Source organism: Fundulus heteroclitus, chromosome 23 (genome assembly GCF_011125445.2).
Source record: "Fundulus heteroclitus isolate FHET01 chromosome 23, MU-UCD_Fhet_4.1, whole genome shotgun sequence".
In the NCBI taxonomy this organism is placed as follows: Eukaryota; Metazoa; Chordata; class Actinopteri; order Cyprinodontiformes; family Fundulidae; genus Fundulus; species Fundulus heteroclitus.
This window is the reverse complement of record NC_046383.1, coordinates 22,285,538-22,300,017: the sequence shown is the minus strand read 5'-3', so window position 1 is coordinate 22,300,017 and position 14,480 is coordinate 22,285,538. Positions and strand designations below refer to the sequence as shown.

The 14,480-nt window shown below is 40.6% G+C and overlaps 1 protein-coding gene across 2 annotated transcripts in view; it reads left to right on the top strand.

The window, feature by feature from the left end:
* LOC105915758 (N-deacetylase and N-sulfotransferase 1) overlaps positions 1-8,274 on the top strand; it is a 70,381-nt gene extending 62,107 nt beyond the window's left edge. Inside the window, exons 9-14 of one of the 2 annotated variants that reach the window (XM_036127177.1) lie at positions 72-195; positions 1,587-1,761; positions 1,872-2,042; positions 3,713-3,822; positions 6,273-6,375; positions 6,463-8,274. In XM_036127177.1, coding sequence (XP_035983070.1) covers positions 72-195; positions 1,587-1,761; positions 1,872-2,042; positions 3,713-3,822; positions 6,273-6,375; positions 6,463-6,582 — 803 coding nt within the window. In that variant the 3' untranslated portion in view covers positions 6,583-8,274. The remainder of the gene's footprint in view (positions 1-71; positions 196-1,586; positions 1,762-1,871; positions 2,043-3,712; positions 3,823-6,272; positions 6,376-6,462) is intronic. The other variant, XM_012850008.3, reaches the window with a different exon arrangement.
* The last annotated feature ends 6,206 nt before the right edge of the window (positions 8,275-14,480 follow it).

Here is a 14,480-nt window from a genome sequence, read left to right as displayed (position 1 = left end):
ATACGGCCTTTTAGATTATAAAGGTTGGTGTTGTAAATGTATGATGACTTTGTCCTTTCATCTGCGCTCAGGGACAACAGCACTGTACCTATTTCTTGGCATGCATCCCGACCTGACCAGCAACTACCCCAGCAAGGAGACGTTTGAGGAGATCCAGTTCTTCAACGGACACAACTATCACAGAGGCATCGACTGGTAAGACGCGTATTTGACCTCCAGCTGTTGCCTTCACTCACTCTTTATTGACAGACTGCTTACTTACAAAGCTGTGGCAGCGCAACCAGTTCTTCTGGAGTTGGTTAGCTTGTTAATTAGCTTAAATTGCATTATTATGATTATAGCAACACTGTTTTTGCCTCTCAAAGTCTTGGTACGGTCTGGTCTCGGTCTCGACTTTATCTCTGGTTACGTGGCGTTGACTACAACAGATGTGGGCGGCGTATCCACTCAAGACTCGGATGCATGAAATGCTGCATCGATGCAGCGTGCCTTTGAGGCGATCAGCCCGTGACTCTGCTGCAGCCCGGGGCGCTTTAATAGCACGCTTTAACTCATCTTGTGTCTCTCATCTTCCTCTTGACAACATGGTTCGTGTGGTTTAGGTCAGGCAAATAAACTGGGTAATTAAGCACAGTAACGCCATGGTCGTAAAAACCGGGATTTGCTACTTTTGCTGTGGGCAGGCAGAAGAAAGCGTAAAACACAAAATGTTCCGGTAGAGTGGACCAGCACCAGCAGATGGCAAGGCTCCCCACATCGTCTCCGACTGTGGAAACGTCACACTGGAGCTCAAGCAATTGCCATTCTGTGCCTTTCCGCACTTCCTGCACACTCTGGGATGTTGACTTCTTATAGAGATGATAGAGGAACTTAGACGACTGAGCAGCAGTTCAGTCCTTTTAATCCTTAGCCCAGAGAAAATGTCTTGACAGTTGCGTACGATTCTCTAGCAGCTTCTTTAACAAGAACTTGTCATGGCTTCCCCTCCATGTGGAGCGTTTCAGTGACAGTCTGCCGGACAGCAGTCTTCCCAACGATCCTGTTACAGAAGATTTCTGGATTGAAAATCCTCTTTTCATTGGTCTTATGTAATATTCTACTTTTCTGAGAAACTGAATAATTGATTGGTTTTCGTTATCTGGTAGCAATAAACATCAGAACAGAAACAAACTGCATTGATGCTCTTATTTGTTGATATAGTGTTGGATAAAGAAATGCTAACTATGTCAGGTTTTTGAATCTGTAAATTCTTTATGTTTCACAAGAGCAAAATTTTTTTCTAAAAGAGAAGCTCGATTTAAATTTTTTTGTAGCTTTGATTAGTTTCAAGATAAATTCAGAGCTCGCTGTTTTCAGAGGCATAGAAAATGCAACACTAAAAGAATTTGGACATCATATGCATTGGATAATAGCTGTGTGTAACGTCACACAATGTTGGCTGTTCTTTGTGTTTATGGTGCCAAGCTTTCTGTGCATCATCAGTCACCCCCACATTAAATTAGACAGAGTTTTTTTGTTTTTTTTTACAGTGAGCCATTGGACCAGCAGTTCTGTCTGATTTAAATCCCTGTTATGTTGTCTTTTAGGTATATGGAATATTTCCCTCTACCCTCCAACACCAGTTCAGACTACTACTTTGAGAAGAGTGCCAACTACTTTGACTCGGAGGTGGCTGCTCAGAGGGCCGCGGCTCTCCTGCCCAAAGCGAAGATCATCACCATCCTCATCAACCCAGCAGACCGAGCGTACTCCTGGTACCAGGTCTGTCACCCATCACAGATCTGCAGCTAATTCCTGCAGCTTTTACCGTAAAAAGTCTTCACATTTAGGGGGGTTGCTTTACACTGAAACCTGAATCGCTCTCCCAAAAGCATCAAAGAGCCCATGACGACCACGTGGCGCTGAGGTACTCCTTCCATGAAGTCATCACCGCGGCCCGCGACGCCCCCATCAAGCTGCGGGTGCTACAGAATCGGTGCCTGGTGCCGGGATGGTACGCCGTCCACCTGGACCGCTGGCTGAATCACTACCACTCCAGCCAGGTAGAGTGTTTTCCATGCACAAAGGTGACCAGTGAGCAAACAGAGATGATGAGTTTCCTGAATTACTAAAAGTCTGTGTTAAATAAATAGTGGGTATATTAAGATTCAGGGCAGGGAGTCGCTGGTGATGGAAGATCTCGCCTTCCTATAGTCCTTAAAGAGAGCATTTTAAATCCAGCTGACCTCGGTGGATGAGAGCCGACCTTCACAAACTCTCACACAGGAAAAATCCAACTTTCAGCGCTTCAGTCTTTCTAGATTTGTAAGCTGGAAGAACAAGTAGTAGTAAGTTCTGGGTTTAATGTTACGCAGCAAGCTTCTTAGTAATGGTCTGTTCTCTTTAAATAAAACACATCACCCCCAATAAGTTAGACGCACAGTTCATGCAGCCTGATTTCAGCTGTCAGAGCTAAACTCGTTGCATCATTGTTTGCACGTCACAACTCGCTCCACTATTTTTTTCATTTCTTTACTACAAACATAAACACACCGTTTATATGTTTATACATAGGGCAGGGTAATATGGACCAAAACATTATATCTTGATATCTTTAGGCTGAATGCCGATATACAACATTTATCTTGATGTGTTTTTCTTTTCATAGTTATTAAAAGGCATCTCTGATGTCTCACAGGCACGTTTTTTTAACAAACAGCTGTAGATAAATATGAGAAACGGCTGAAAAAGAACCCATTGGAACACATAAAAGTATAATTCTAATGCAACAAAGACCAGCTCGTATAAACAATATAGTCTCATCTTATATCTCTTTTAAAACAAAATCTCAATATTTTTCAAATCTCGATATATTGCACAGGCTTATTTATATAATAAATATAATGTCTGTACGGTGTAAGTGCCATAACCAAAGTCCAATTCCTTGACTGAATAAACATTGCTCAATAAAGCTGATGAGCTATGTGAATAATTTATATACTGACAGCATGCGGTGTTAAATGTTTTGGAGGATTTTCTTTTTCTCACCAAAGTATTCAGGAACAAATAAAATAACAATAGCAAAGCAAAGCCCCAAACACAGCCAAATGTCATTTTTTTAGGTGATATTTATTGGCAATAAATTAGCAATAACGTTTTCAAAAGCTGGACGGTCAGGCGTCGAACACCTGAAGGACGCATAGCTCAAATAAATTTGTGAATCAGTGGTTTCTATTTTGAGCCCCAAAATAATCAATACTGCAATGTTGTGGAGATATCGACTACTTGTTATTTTACTCCCAAATGGGTTTTATTGATTCATTTACCAAGGTTTGCACAAATTTCAAGGGATTTCTGTCAGCAGTTTCCACAGTTCAACAAAGATAGATGTGAAGACCTTAGGACTGCAGTTTGGCTGCCTAATGAGCGGGTTTAATAAGCAAGACTGTAAAAAAAAAAAGGCCCATTTACAGACAAAGTTACAGTTACAGCATTTAGTCCAAGAGCTAATATCTGTCCTACATTCAATACCTGTTGCCCTCTCATTAATTGTTGCCCGCCCATTTAAAGATTGCTTCCAACCGGAGTGTTTTAGGGAGTCGGTCTGAATTTAATTATAGAAAAGTAGTTAAAAAGAAATAGGTAACAGCATGTGGACTTTATTTCTTTTTTTATTACACTGTTGTATACACAGCTGTCCTCCTCTTATGTTTGGCTTCCTCTCTCCTTCCAGTTGTTGGTTTTGGATGGACAGATGCTGAAGACGGAGCCTGCCTCGGTCATGGATAAAATCCAGAAGTTTCTTGGCCTTCCCAACGTCATCAACTACCACAAGATCTTAGCGTAAGTATCCCCCCTTTTCACTTCAGACGCTGTGATTTTATAATGCCAAGTTTACAACCTAATCTACTGGTTTATGGCTTTTCTTTCCTAAATACAAATGTATTTGCTGTAACTTGAGATGCTGTGATCATAATTTCCAATCTGACTTTTATAAATCTTGACCTGCCCATAGCTGGTTTCGCTAAATTCGCTTAAATGTTTTAATTTTACCAACAAGTTTCCTCAAACTTAAAGTAGACGTTTTGGAGTTGCCCACTCTGAGTCCTGTCTTGAATCTGATGGAGAATCTGTGGGGGGGAGCTGAAGATGAGGGTGATGGAAAGGAGGGCTTCCATCCTCAAAGAGCTGTAGATAAAAGATTAAGGGAAATATGCAAAAAATCTGGACAACAGTTATAAGAAAGGTTTAATTGAGTGGTTCTAAATCCCTGTCCTGAGGGCCCACTGCCCTTCATGCTTTAGGCAAGGCAATGCAAATGTATTTGTATAGTACAGAAACAATTCAAAGTGCTTTACATAATTAAAATATAGGAAGAATAAAAGCAAGTAGGAATAAACTGTAGAAACAAAATAGAACATGGGAGAATAGAAACTAAAAGCAAAGATTAAAAACATTAAAAACAGTTGGGCTACTGTTTAGATGAGTCTCTGGTCCTGCACACCTAATTCTTGTAATTACATCAGCTCCTTAGCTACCAGCAAGCAGCAGAGCCTGTTTAATCACCCATTCATTGATGTCTGGTGTGTGGCAGCAGGAAAACACCTGAAACATCCAGAACAGTGGGTCCTGAGGGTCAGGGCTGGGAACTACTGGTTTAATTGTCTGTGCAAATCCTCAGTTATCTCAGTCCAGTTGCCTCCGATTTAAGCCTGTTTGCTGTCGCTGCTTTAATCGCTGCTGTTCCAGAGAAGATTTTACAGCCCATTATTGAGAAGGGAATTGATTATTTTCAACACAACATTTTTTTTAGAGACATTTTTTTTAATTCAATTTATTTTAGAATCTTTTGACAGGCACCTGTCTCATTTCCTATCAGAAACAAACCATTTGGTTCCATGAAATCGTGTATCTGCCAGCTGCGTGAATGATTTAGGGCTTAACCGTGTAGCATAACAACAGTAATGAGGAGTGAAGTGTTGTTGTTTTTTTTTTTTTAGAGCTTGCTTTGTGAGCAGTCAGTAATTACTTATATTTGGGTCTGATGCGACTCCATTTTGTCTGTGGGAGAAAACAGATGCCTTTAAAACAAAGGCAAAAATAAAAATAGACATTTTAGACCGTGTTTAGCATCTTATAATAACGATTAGCATGGCTAGCGTTACTAAAGCAGCAGTCTCCATGTATGTTCCCAAAGCGTGTAGATCCTTGACTCTGAGATTTCCAAAAGGCTGACAACATTTCCAAATCTATAATGTTTCTACACAGAGGCTTAAGTCTTAATAGCATCAAACGGATGCTGTTTCCTGCTGAAGGTCTTGCCCTCTCACACAGCCTGAAAAAAACACTGTTATGTCTCAACACGTCATCGTATTCTCCTCATCTCCTTACAGCTTTGTGCTTCCTCAGACTTCATCTAGAAACACCTCACTGATACTGAAAATAGTTAACTTCTTCACTCAGTTACAGCGTCCACACTGAAGAGTGTTGCCACATCCTTGGTTCTGAGTTACTTAACGAGCCTTTAGTCTAATATTGGTGTGTAACCGGCCTTCTCTGGTTTCATTAGCCCTTGACAGTGAAAGCCATAATCACTCATTTAAACAGGCTGTCATACTGTGCCTTTTATTCCGTATTTTATGACTTTTTTTTTTTCATCTTGCACCCGCTGACTCTCTGATTATGCAAAAGGAGTAATTGTGAGCTTGAGTATTTTTCTGAAGAGCTGTTGGACGTAAAAAGGGAGAAGCTACTTTATCTTCAGCTTCATTTATGTCATTCCCAGTGAAATACTTATTTAAGATGTTTTTACATAGACAAACAAGCAATTTACATCTATAGTTGATTTTGTTGTGCAACTTTTTCTGTAGTTGTGTAGAAGTTTTATTTAGATTTTACCTTACTTAAGATGGACATATCCCATCGAGAGGCAGTGTTATGTAACAACACAACTGTATTGGAGTTACGCAATTTAAACACAAGGTGAAAATAATGAAAACCAAATAACACAATGAGCTGAGATATTCTTAATTTGGGTTTGAAACGTTTTTCTGCATCAGTATATTCCAAGTTATTGAGATTTGATCTGTTTGAAATGGACATTTTTCTTATAACTATAAAACCCACACTGATGGTTGAGTTTTGAGGAAAAACCGGAGTTTATTCCTCTTGCTGCTAAAACTGTCGTACACAGACAATGCAAAGAAAACCTGCTTTTGAGTGCTAAGGAGAAGTTGCATCCTTAATTAGTCACATTTTGACATTCAGGGATTTCTTGTACCCATCATGTGCAGGTTTGACCCCAAGAAAGGCTTCTGGTGTCAGCTGCTGGAGGGCGGAAAGACCAAGTGTCTGGGAAAGAGTAAAGGACGCAGGTACCCTGACATGGACCTTGAGGTAGGATCCTCTCCGAGAAAGAGCTTTTATAACACAAGCCAGCTTTCTGTGAGTTGCTCACACCTGTTCTCTTCCTGGTTCCTTCAGTCCCAGGAGTTCCTCAGGGAGTACTACCGGGACCACAACATTGAGCTCTCCAAGTTGCTCTACAAGATGGGTCAGCCGCTACCCAGCTGGCTTAGGGAAGAGCTGGTCCACACCAGGTAGCAGCACCGCTGCGGGGAAAAAACCACAGATCCACGTCCCGAAAAACACTGCTCCCACCCTGCAGGGCTCGCTGATCCGACAGAGACCCGAGAGATTGTAGCTAGGCCTTGAGATTCCAGCACGGTAAACCAGACATGAACTCGACGCCTAACTGTGATCTTCTGAATGGGGAACAGACTGTTTTCGGGGGCTGCCCTGAAACTGTCCTGAGGATTTCAACTAGAAAAAAAGGCTGGGACGCACCGGGTGCTTGATAAGCCCAGTCTCATTAATCAAACTATCATCACAGGAACTTTGTTGCCTAGGACTGAAAAGTGGGGAAAAAAACAAATGAACTTCTAGCAGTTTTTCCTCTCAGTTCTGTAAAGAGGGGGCCGATGTAAACACTATCACGTGGTCCTCAGTGAACAGGCGTGATGTGTGGACAGGATCACATGGAGCAGCGCAGTATTGACTCAACGGACGGCAGCAAGCCGGACGTGTTGAATCAAGTTCCTTTTAACGGGAGTGTATGGGCGGTGAGTGAGGACGCAAGTCCAGACTCGGGCTGCTTCACGTAGCCTTCCTCAATAAGCCTTGGTAGAATCTAGTTTATTGCATTTATAAGTGCCAGGACAGAATCCTCAACAAACTATCAACCTCCTTGGGGGTTTTCTGGGGGTTCCTTTTTCTTTTTGTTTTTTTTTCGATCCTGTTTTGTTTTGTTTTCTTCTGTCTGATTTAACGTTTCTGTAGTGCTGATGGAAATGCATAGTTGTTAGACTGTACCAAAACTAAACCTGTTAGAGGCATTGTTTCCACGCGAGCAGGATGTGCAGCGCTGGCCTGGTCCCGGCCTGCTCCGCGGCGAGCCGGCCCGAGGCGGGAACAGCAGGACGGCTCCAGAAAGCACAAAGGCTCTCCAGTGAGGGTCGACCCTGATTGTACAGGTTAACTGGAAAGCACACTAAGTTCATGGCTCCTACTACAATCTGTGAAAAACATAAGCTAGTTTACTGTATGCATGGTCCTACAGATTCAGATTGTGTACAGAAAAAAAAAAGTGCATTTCAAAATTTTAGCAGCGTTTTTTTTTTTTTTTTTTTTTTTTTTATTTAATTTTATTTTTGTCTTTTTATTCTGTTTAATTTCACTTACAGGAGGAGTGTAGACCTGGGATGAATTAAGAGACACACAGTAGGCCGGCCGTTTCCACGCGGATGTTTGGGTGTAGGTCAAGGTGTTACCATAGCGACTAGGTGTTCATCGGTAACAAAAAGCTGCTTTTACCGCAATAGTTTTGTACGTTGTCCGGATGTAATTACGACGCACACGACGGTTTTGTCATTTCCTGACTTTGTAATGTACATAAACCCCTCGGTAGACCTAAATTATTGAATGTGTTTGGGTTTTACGCTCCCATCAGCCTGTTTATCGTAGCGTTTAAAAATGTCAGTGCTGCGCTGAGGGGGAAGCTCGGATCCTTCCGTCATGCAGAAGTGTTTCCTCTCACGTCCTCACACTGCCAACTGTTATACAAAACGTGCAGAAATTCTCCGTATATAAAGTATTAAACACATAACAGCAACGATGGTACTAATCTCCTGGACTGTATGATACAGATTTGTAATTGTTGTCAATAATTTTTACAGTGTAACTAATATTGTCGGTGCTTTTTAATTTGCAAATAAAACACCACTGTATTTTTCATTAGCCGGAGCTTTGTCGCCTCATTTTCTGATATGAGTTTCTGCCGCTTGGCTTGGAAATACCTGACCTGGCTGATCCGGGTTTGAATCCGGCCTGAGGTCCTTTGCCACATGTCCTCCTTCCTCTCTCAATCCCCCTTTCCTGTCAGCCTGCTGTGTAAAAAAAAAAAAAAAAAAAAAAGCCACTAATGTCAGAGACCCAGAAAAAAAGATTAAAAAATTCAAAAAGATCTTAGAATAAATCAAATGTTAGGAAAATCCAACCTTTGATTTATTCATCAGGGGAAAGAAAATCTTGCAAACATCTTAAAAGCACATGAACAGGTTGTGATATTGCAACCACAAGCTATATTTTATTGCTATTTTTTTGTGATAGACATAAATTGGCAGGCAGTGCGTAATTGGGAAATGGATGGAAGATGTTTGCTGAAATAAAAATCTGAAAAATGTGACATTTGTATTCAGGCCCCCTGAGTCAATGCCTTGAAGAATCACTTCAGCTGCAAGTCTTTCTACCAGCTTTGCCCATTTTGAGACAGACCTTACACCACATTCTTTGCAAAAAAGCTCAAGCTCCGTCAGACTGGTTGAAGAGAGATGGCGAAATCACGCCACTCATTCTTGATTAGATTTAGCTTTGGCTCTATCTGCAGGAATGTTTTCCTGCTGGAAGGTGAACCTGCACCCTCGACTGGTTTGCAACAGCATGTTGAGTCTACACCTTGCATGCAACAAACGCACTTTGCACCGAGGATTTTACAACGTCGCCACGTCATGACCGACCGTATTTACCTCCGTACAGTGCGTCTTCATGATGTGCATTAATGTGCTTGTTCCTTTCAAATAAACTAATTCAGCTGCGTGCATCAGCTCTGCTCAGCTTCCCACTCCCAGCTGAAGAATAGGGATGCTCCGGGGCATGCGCAGTGTTAGTTTTCCTCCACAAAAAAGATTTCATGTGGTCCAACTTCTGACGCCTACACAAAACACATTTATTAAATATATTAAATGGCACACAGGTGGACTCTCTTTAGTAATTAGGGGACGTCTGAAGCCAGTGTGTTAAACTAGGATTTATTTGTGGGGATCAAAGTAAAAGGGGCTGAATACAAATGCACACTACTCTCTCAGATTTTTATTTTTAACAAATTATAAAACTCTTAGTATACAATATGTACCATTAGACGGCGGTTTGTTCAGAGGCATGTCAGGAAAAGGCCTTTTTTATATTTGAGTACAAGTGGTTGGTTAACCTCAAGCTACAGTCAATAAGGTGTTAGAACAAGTGTTAAGTTTAAAATTAATCTGTAATCTTTTTGATGTTTTATTTGGATTAAAGCACAGAGACTGGGTGACAGCAGGGCCTCTAATTCTCTCTGGGTCACAAGACTGAAAGCAAACTTCACAGACATCAGAGGACCTTTAAAGACGAGCAGCTATTCTATTTCTGTTAAATTCAGATGATTTTTGACTTGGTCGATGAAAAGACAAATCTGAGTTTCACAGAAAATGTGAATATTGCATAAAAACAACAAATAAGGATGTGTCAGAAATGAGTACATAGCGTAAGGTCCATGACCCGTACGCTGTATGCTCTCATTACTTGGTCGGGGCTCCTTTTGCGTGAATTAGCGGATCAATGCAGCGTGGCCAGGAGATGACCAGCCTGTGGTTCTGCTGAGGTGTAATGAGGTGTTTTTCATTTCCACCTTCAGCTCATCAGTTTGGTGTGGTGTCTCATATTCCTCTTCACAATACTCCACAGATTCTCTGTGTGGTCCAGGTCAGGGCAGTTTGCTGGCCAGTCACGCACAGCACCACCATGGTCACTGGACCAGCTTTTGGTACCTCTGGCAGTGTGGGCAGGTACCAAGTGCTGCCAGAAAAGGAAATCAGCATCTATGTAGCTTGTCAGCAGAGGTGCTCTAAAATGTCCTGGCAGATGGCCGTGTTGATTGTGGACTTCAGAAAACATAATGGACCAGAACCAGCAGATGACATGGTGTCCCAAATCATCACTGACTATGGAAACTTCACCCTGGACCTCATCTAGGTTTGATTTTATCTAATCCTCCCACTGATCCTGTAAGCTTAAACTTTCAAATGAAATGCAACATTTCCCTTCAGTTAAAGACAGGATCTTGGACTTCTGACCCACAGTTCTTTCCTTCGTCCAGCTTTCTGACTCCTCTGGTTCCTGGAGAGGCTTAACACAAGGAATGCAGGAGTTGCAGCCCATGTTCAGGAGGTATGTCTGTGCGGTGGCGCTTTAAGGACTGACTCAAGCTGTAAACAAAGCTTTGCGAGTCTCTCTTAAATCATTCGATGTTTTTTTTTGCTTCAGATTTCTCTCAAGGCTGCAGTTATTTCTGCAACTTTAGCTTTTTTCTCCCCTTCCACCTAACTTTTCATTAAAATGCTATGAAACGGCTCACACTGAGCTCACGTTTACTGGGCAGTGACTATTTATGACTCCCTCCTGGTGCAACGGTGTCCATTACTTTCTGCTGCACAACCGTCAAGTCTGTGCTAAAAATCCTCTAAATGCTCTTATGTAACAGAACCCAAGATTTCTGGTTTCATTAGCCGCCAGCCATGATAATAAACATAATCTGAAATAAACACGTTATATATCACTCTGTGTGTAATGAACCTATTATCTGTACAACATGGGAGTTTCACTTCTTGGATTAATTTATATAAATTACGTTTTTTATTCTAGGGTGTTCTAATTAGATACCGAAATGGTGACAAACTTACATTCATAAAACGAATACACAAAGGGCAAATTCAAAGCTCTATCAAAAGTTCTATGGAGAAATTGTTCAAAGCAGAGCTCTTTAATACGGAGAAAGTAATTTTTTTTCTGAGAAATCAAATGTCATTCAACAGTTTTTGGGCATTTCCCTCCTAATCTTTCGAGGTTTGAGAGAAGCAAAACACACACAAAAAAAATAAAAAATACAGATGCAAGGTGTGCGTAGTTTCCTAACCCCCTAAAGATAAAACTGTGTGTTAAGACTTAAAAGCGTCACCTTGGTTGTCGATACGTTATCTGTACGATGCATGGAGGCTGCGTGGCAGCAGGGCCTCTAACCGGCTCTGGGTCACTAGGCTCAGCGCGCTGCAGAAGCATTTGATGAAATTCAGAAAGTAAATTTAACGTGAGACGTGCCACATTGAGCTGGCTCACGACAAAAATAAAAGCAAAAAGACACACAGCCGACTATATATGTTGTTGGAGTAGAAAAAGATTTAATCTGGCAGCGCACCAGAGGATGAGAGGAAATGATTCTGAGCATAAAAAGTATTTTAAATGATTTTTCAAATGAATTTTTAACATCTGGTGCTCCCTAAAGAGCGAATCCCTTCAAACAGATTTATAAACTCCCGTTTTATCTGTTTGCATGAGAATCCCACTAGTTGAAGCTTTGAGTTTGTACTTTATGCGCATATTCGTTATGGAACTATAAATTTAATCTGTTTTTCTAAACAGATTAAATAATGGCTGCGACAGATATATATAATCTCTAACTCCTTTAACGTACATTTCAAGCTGTGACAGCCACACTCGGGGGTGGCAGATGTTTCTAGAATCCAGACTGGGGGTTTAAAAGGAAATCCAGTTTGTGTTTTGTTTTCAGTTCCTGTTCCGATAACTTTAAGAAGTAGACCCAACTCACTTCCTCAGAATCATATGAAGCATTGGTCAATGCCACACTACACAGCTGAAAGTTGTTTTTCATGGCATAAACACAGCAGCTAGAACGTGTAAAGTTCATACTCTGCTACTTTGATCCGTTTTTTAAGGGAAAGCCCCTAAAAGGCGGCAAAAGCAGAACGACGGACCTGAATGGATTTAATTAACCAGGAAGTCTGGAGAGATCATCGCTTTTCAGTTCAGATGAAAAATAAGAATAAATCCCCAGCACTGTGCAAAACTTTCAAACCACTCCTGCTTTCTTTATATCTTTACTTCCGATGACCGAGGTTTAACGGGGTTTTCATTGTCGTCTTTGGATTGTTTTTCATTATTTTTTTAATATAATCCCCGATTATGCCATTAAGTTGTCGAGAGCTTTTCCTTGAAAATACAAAAGAGGAGAAGTGGAGTGTAAAAAAAAAATCTATTTACAGCAGGCGAGCCGCATCAGAAAGTCGTAGCTGTGAGAAAAAAAAATACTTCAAACAGAAAAACTGAATAATTATTTCATAATGAAATATTTCAAAAAGTCATCATTCAAACTCATGCTGCATGTTTATTGTTACTTATTTACAGATGGTCCCAAAATTATTCATACCCCCAGAAGATCTAGGTTGAAATGATCTTTTAATTTCACTAAAATGTTTATTTGGGCTGAAAGTAATATTAACCTTGTGGAGCGATGCTCTCTGAGGCCCGACTTTAATTTGATAGAGAATCTGTGGAAGTAGCTAAAGATTAGGGTGATGGCAGGGAGGCCTTCCAACCTCAGAGACCCCGGAGCTCATCACCAAAGAGAAATTGTCAAAATACAAGGGGATAAAAACCGGTACATGAAGGGTTTGATCCTGCCTTTCTACTTTTTACTAAGAATGGTAAAAAATAATTTCCCACATGCCAGGTTTCATGAAAAGTTACATAAAGACAGATGAATGTTTCAAAATGTCTACTTTTTTTTTGGGGGGGGGGGTGCCTTGGAGGATTTCCTACCACAAACAGACTCCTTGGTTTAAAGGGAATCACTTTAAATCTAAATGTGCTGCAGGTTTAAATAGTTTATAGGCTTAAAGTTTGACAGAGATCCATGTTTTCTGAAGCCAGGAACTGAATCTGGGAACTACATCAAACCCAATTTAACCACCTTCAGGTTCATGTTAAATAACCAAATATACTTCCTGCTGTATTCAGTGCCAAGCTAACCACTGCTGGCTACATAAGCAATGGACGGTGTCAATTTTTACATTTTATTTACTTAACCAACATGTTTTTAACCCAAGCTGCGCAGTACTTTGCATGTGAGCAATTCAGTGACATAGAAACGATCAACAAACAGTTCGTTTCTGCACTGACCATTATGTTTTAGAGGCAGTCAAGTTGGATTTTGAGTTTTTAATTAATGAGAACCGCCCATCTTTCCCTCTTGGACATCAGACTGCAGAGGATTTTGGGGGGAAAACTGGAATGCACAAATGAACCACGTCCATCACCCGAAAAAGTGGTGTTTCAATAAGTTTGTGGACGACCAAACGAACTACTACATGTCTAGAATCTCACTGCTTTGGGAACCTCCTTATTGGTGGTAAAACATTAGTTGTATCTGATTGTGATGTCGTTGGTGTTTTTCCACTAATGACATTGGAACAGATTTTCTGACAGGGTTTTGGCCTGAAAATCCTGTGCCTGAAGATCCAGTTTAAAATTTCACATTCTTCTTTTTGCTAAGTGGTCTGTACAGAGATAATCTACTAAATACCCTGCAGGACTAATATCACTAGACAACGATATCGCAGAAATGCATCAGGAATGTTTTTCATACTGGCAGGTGTGTGTTTTATATATATATTTCTCAGCAGAAGCATTTACTGATCTGGTGAATTAATCATTTCTAAAGCTTTAGGTAGCATTGTTTGCTACCTAAAGCTGAGGAGTTTCATGTGCAGCCGCAACACATTTTCCTAAGAGCTTAATTTTTCTAACAGAGCGATAAATGTCACCTGTATTCCATCATTTCTAAATAGAAAGGGGAACTTTTTGGATCCTTTTTATGTCAGAAATTAATGGGACACTGGATATAAAACTGTTGAAAAAGCAGCTGAGGTCAAAAGAAGGAGCTTCATATGGACTCGACCAAACTTTCAAAGATTACTAGAAATTCTGGCTTCTTGGAGGAAACGTACGAAATCAGGAGTGGCTGGGGACTTAAAGTGTTTTGGTTTCCTTAATTTGCTTCATGGTGTTTGGTTCTAACACTTGGTGGTAGTTTTAAAAGCAAGGTGCCACAGTTATTGTGACTAAATTACAGGCATAGTGACATTTCTACATGCTTTTACTACTTCCTTTTCTGTTGAAATCTTCATAAATTGTGATAACATTATTGAGAAGTGCAGCACAGAAGCTTCACCACTTTAAAAACTTCTACACTATTCAAGGGACTGGCATTAGAATACATGATTGTATAAAGTTAGGTGGTACAAAATCTGATGTCTCTGCACTAAATAAGAAGTAAT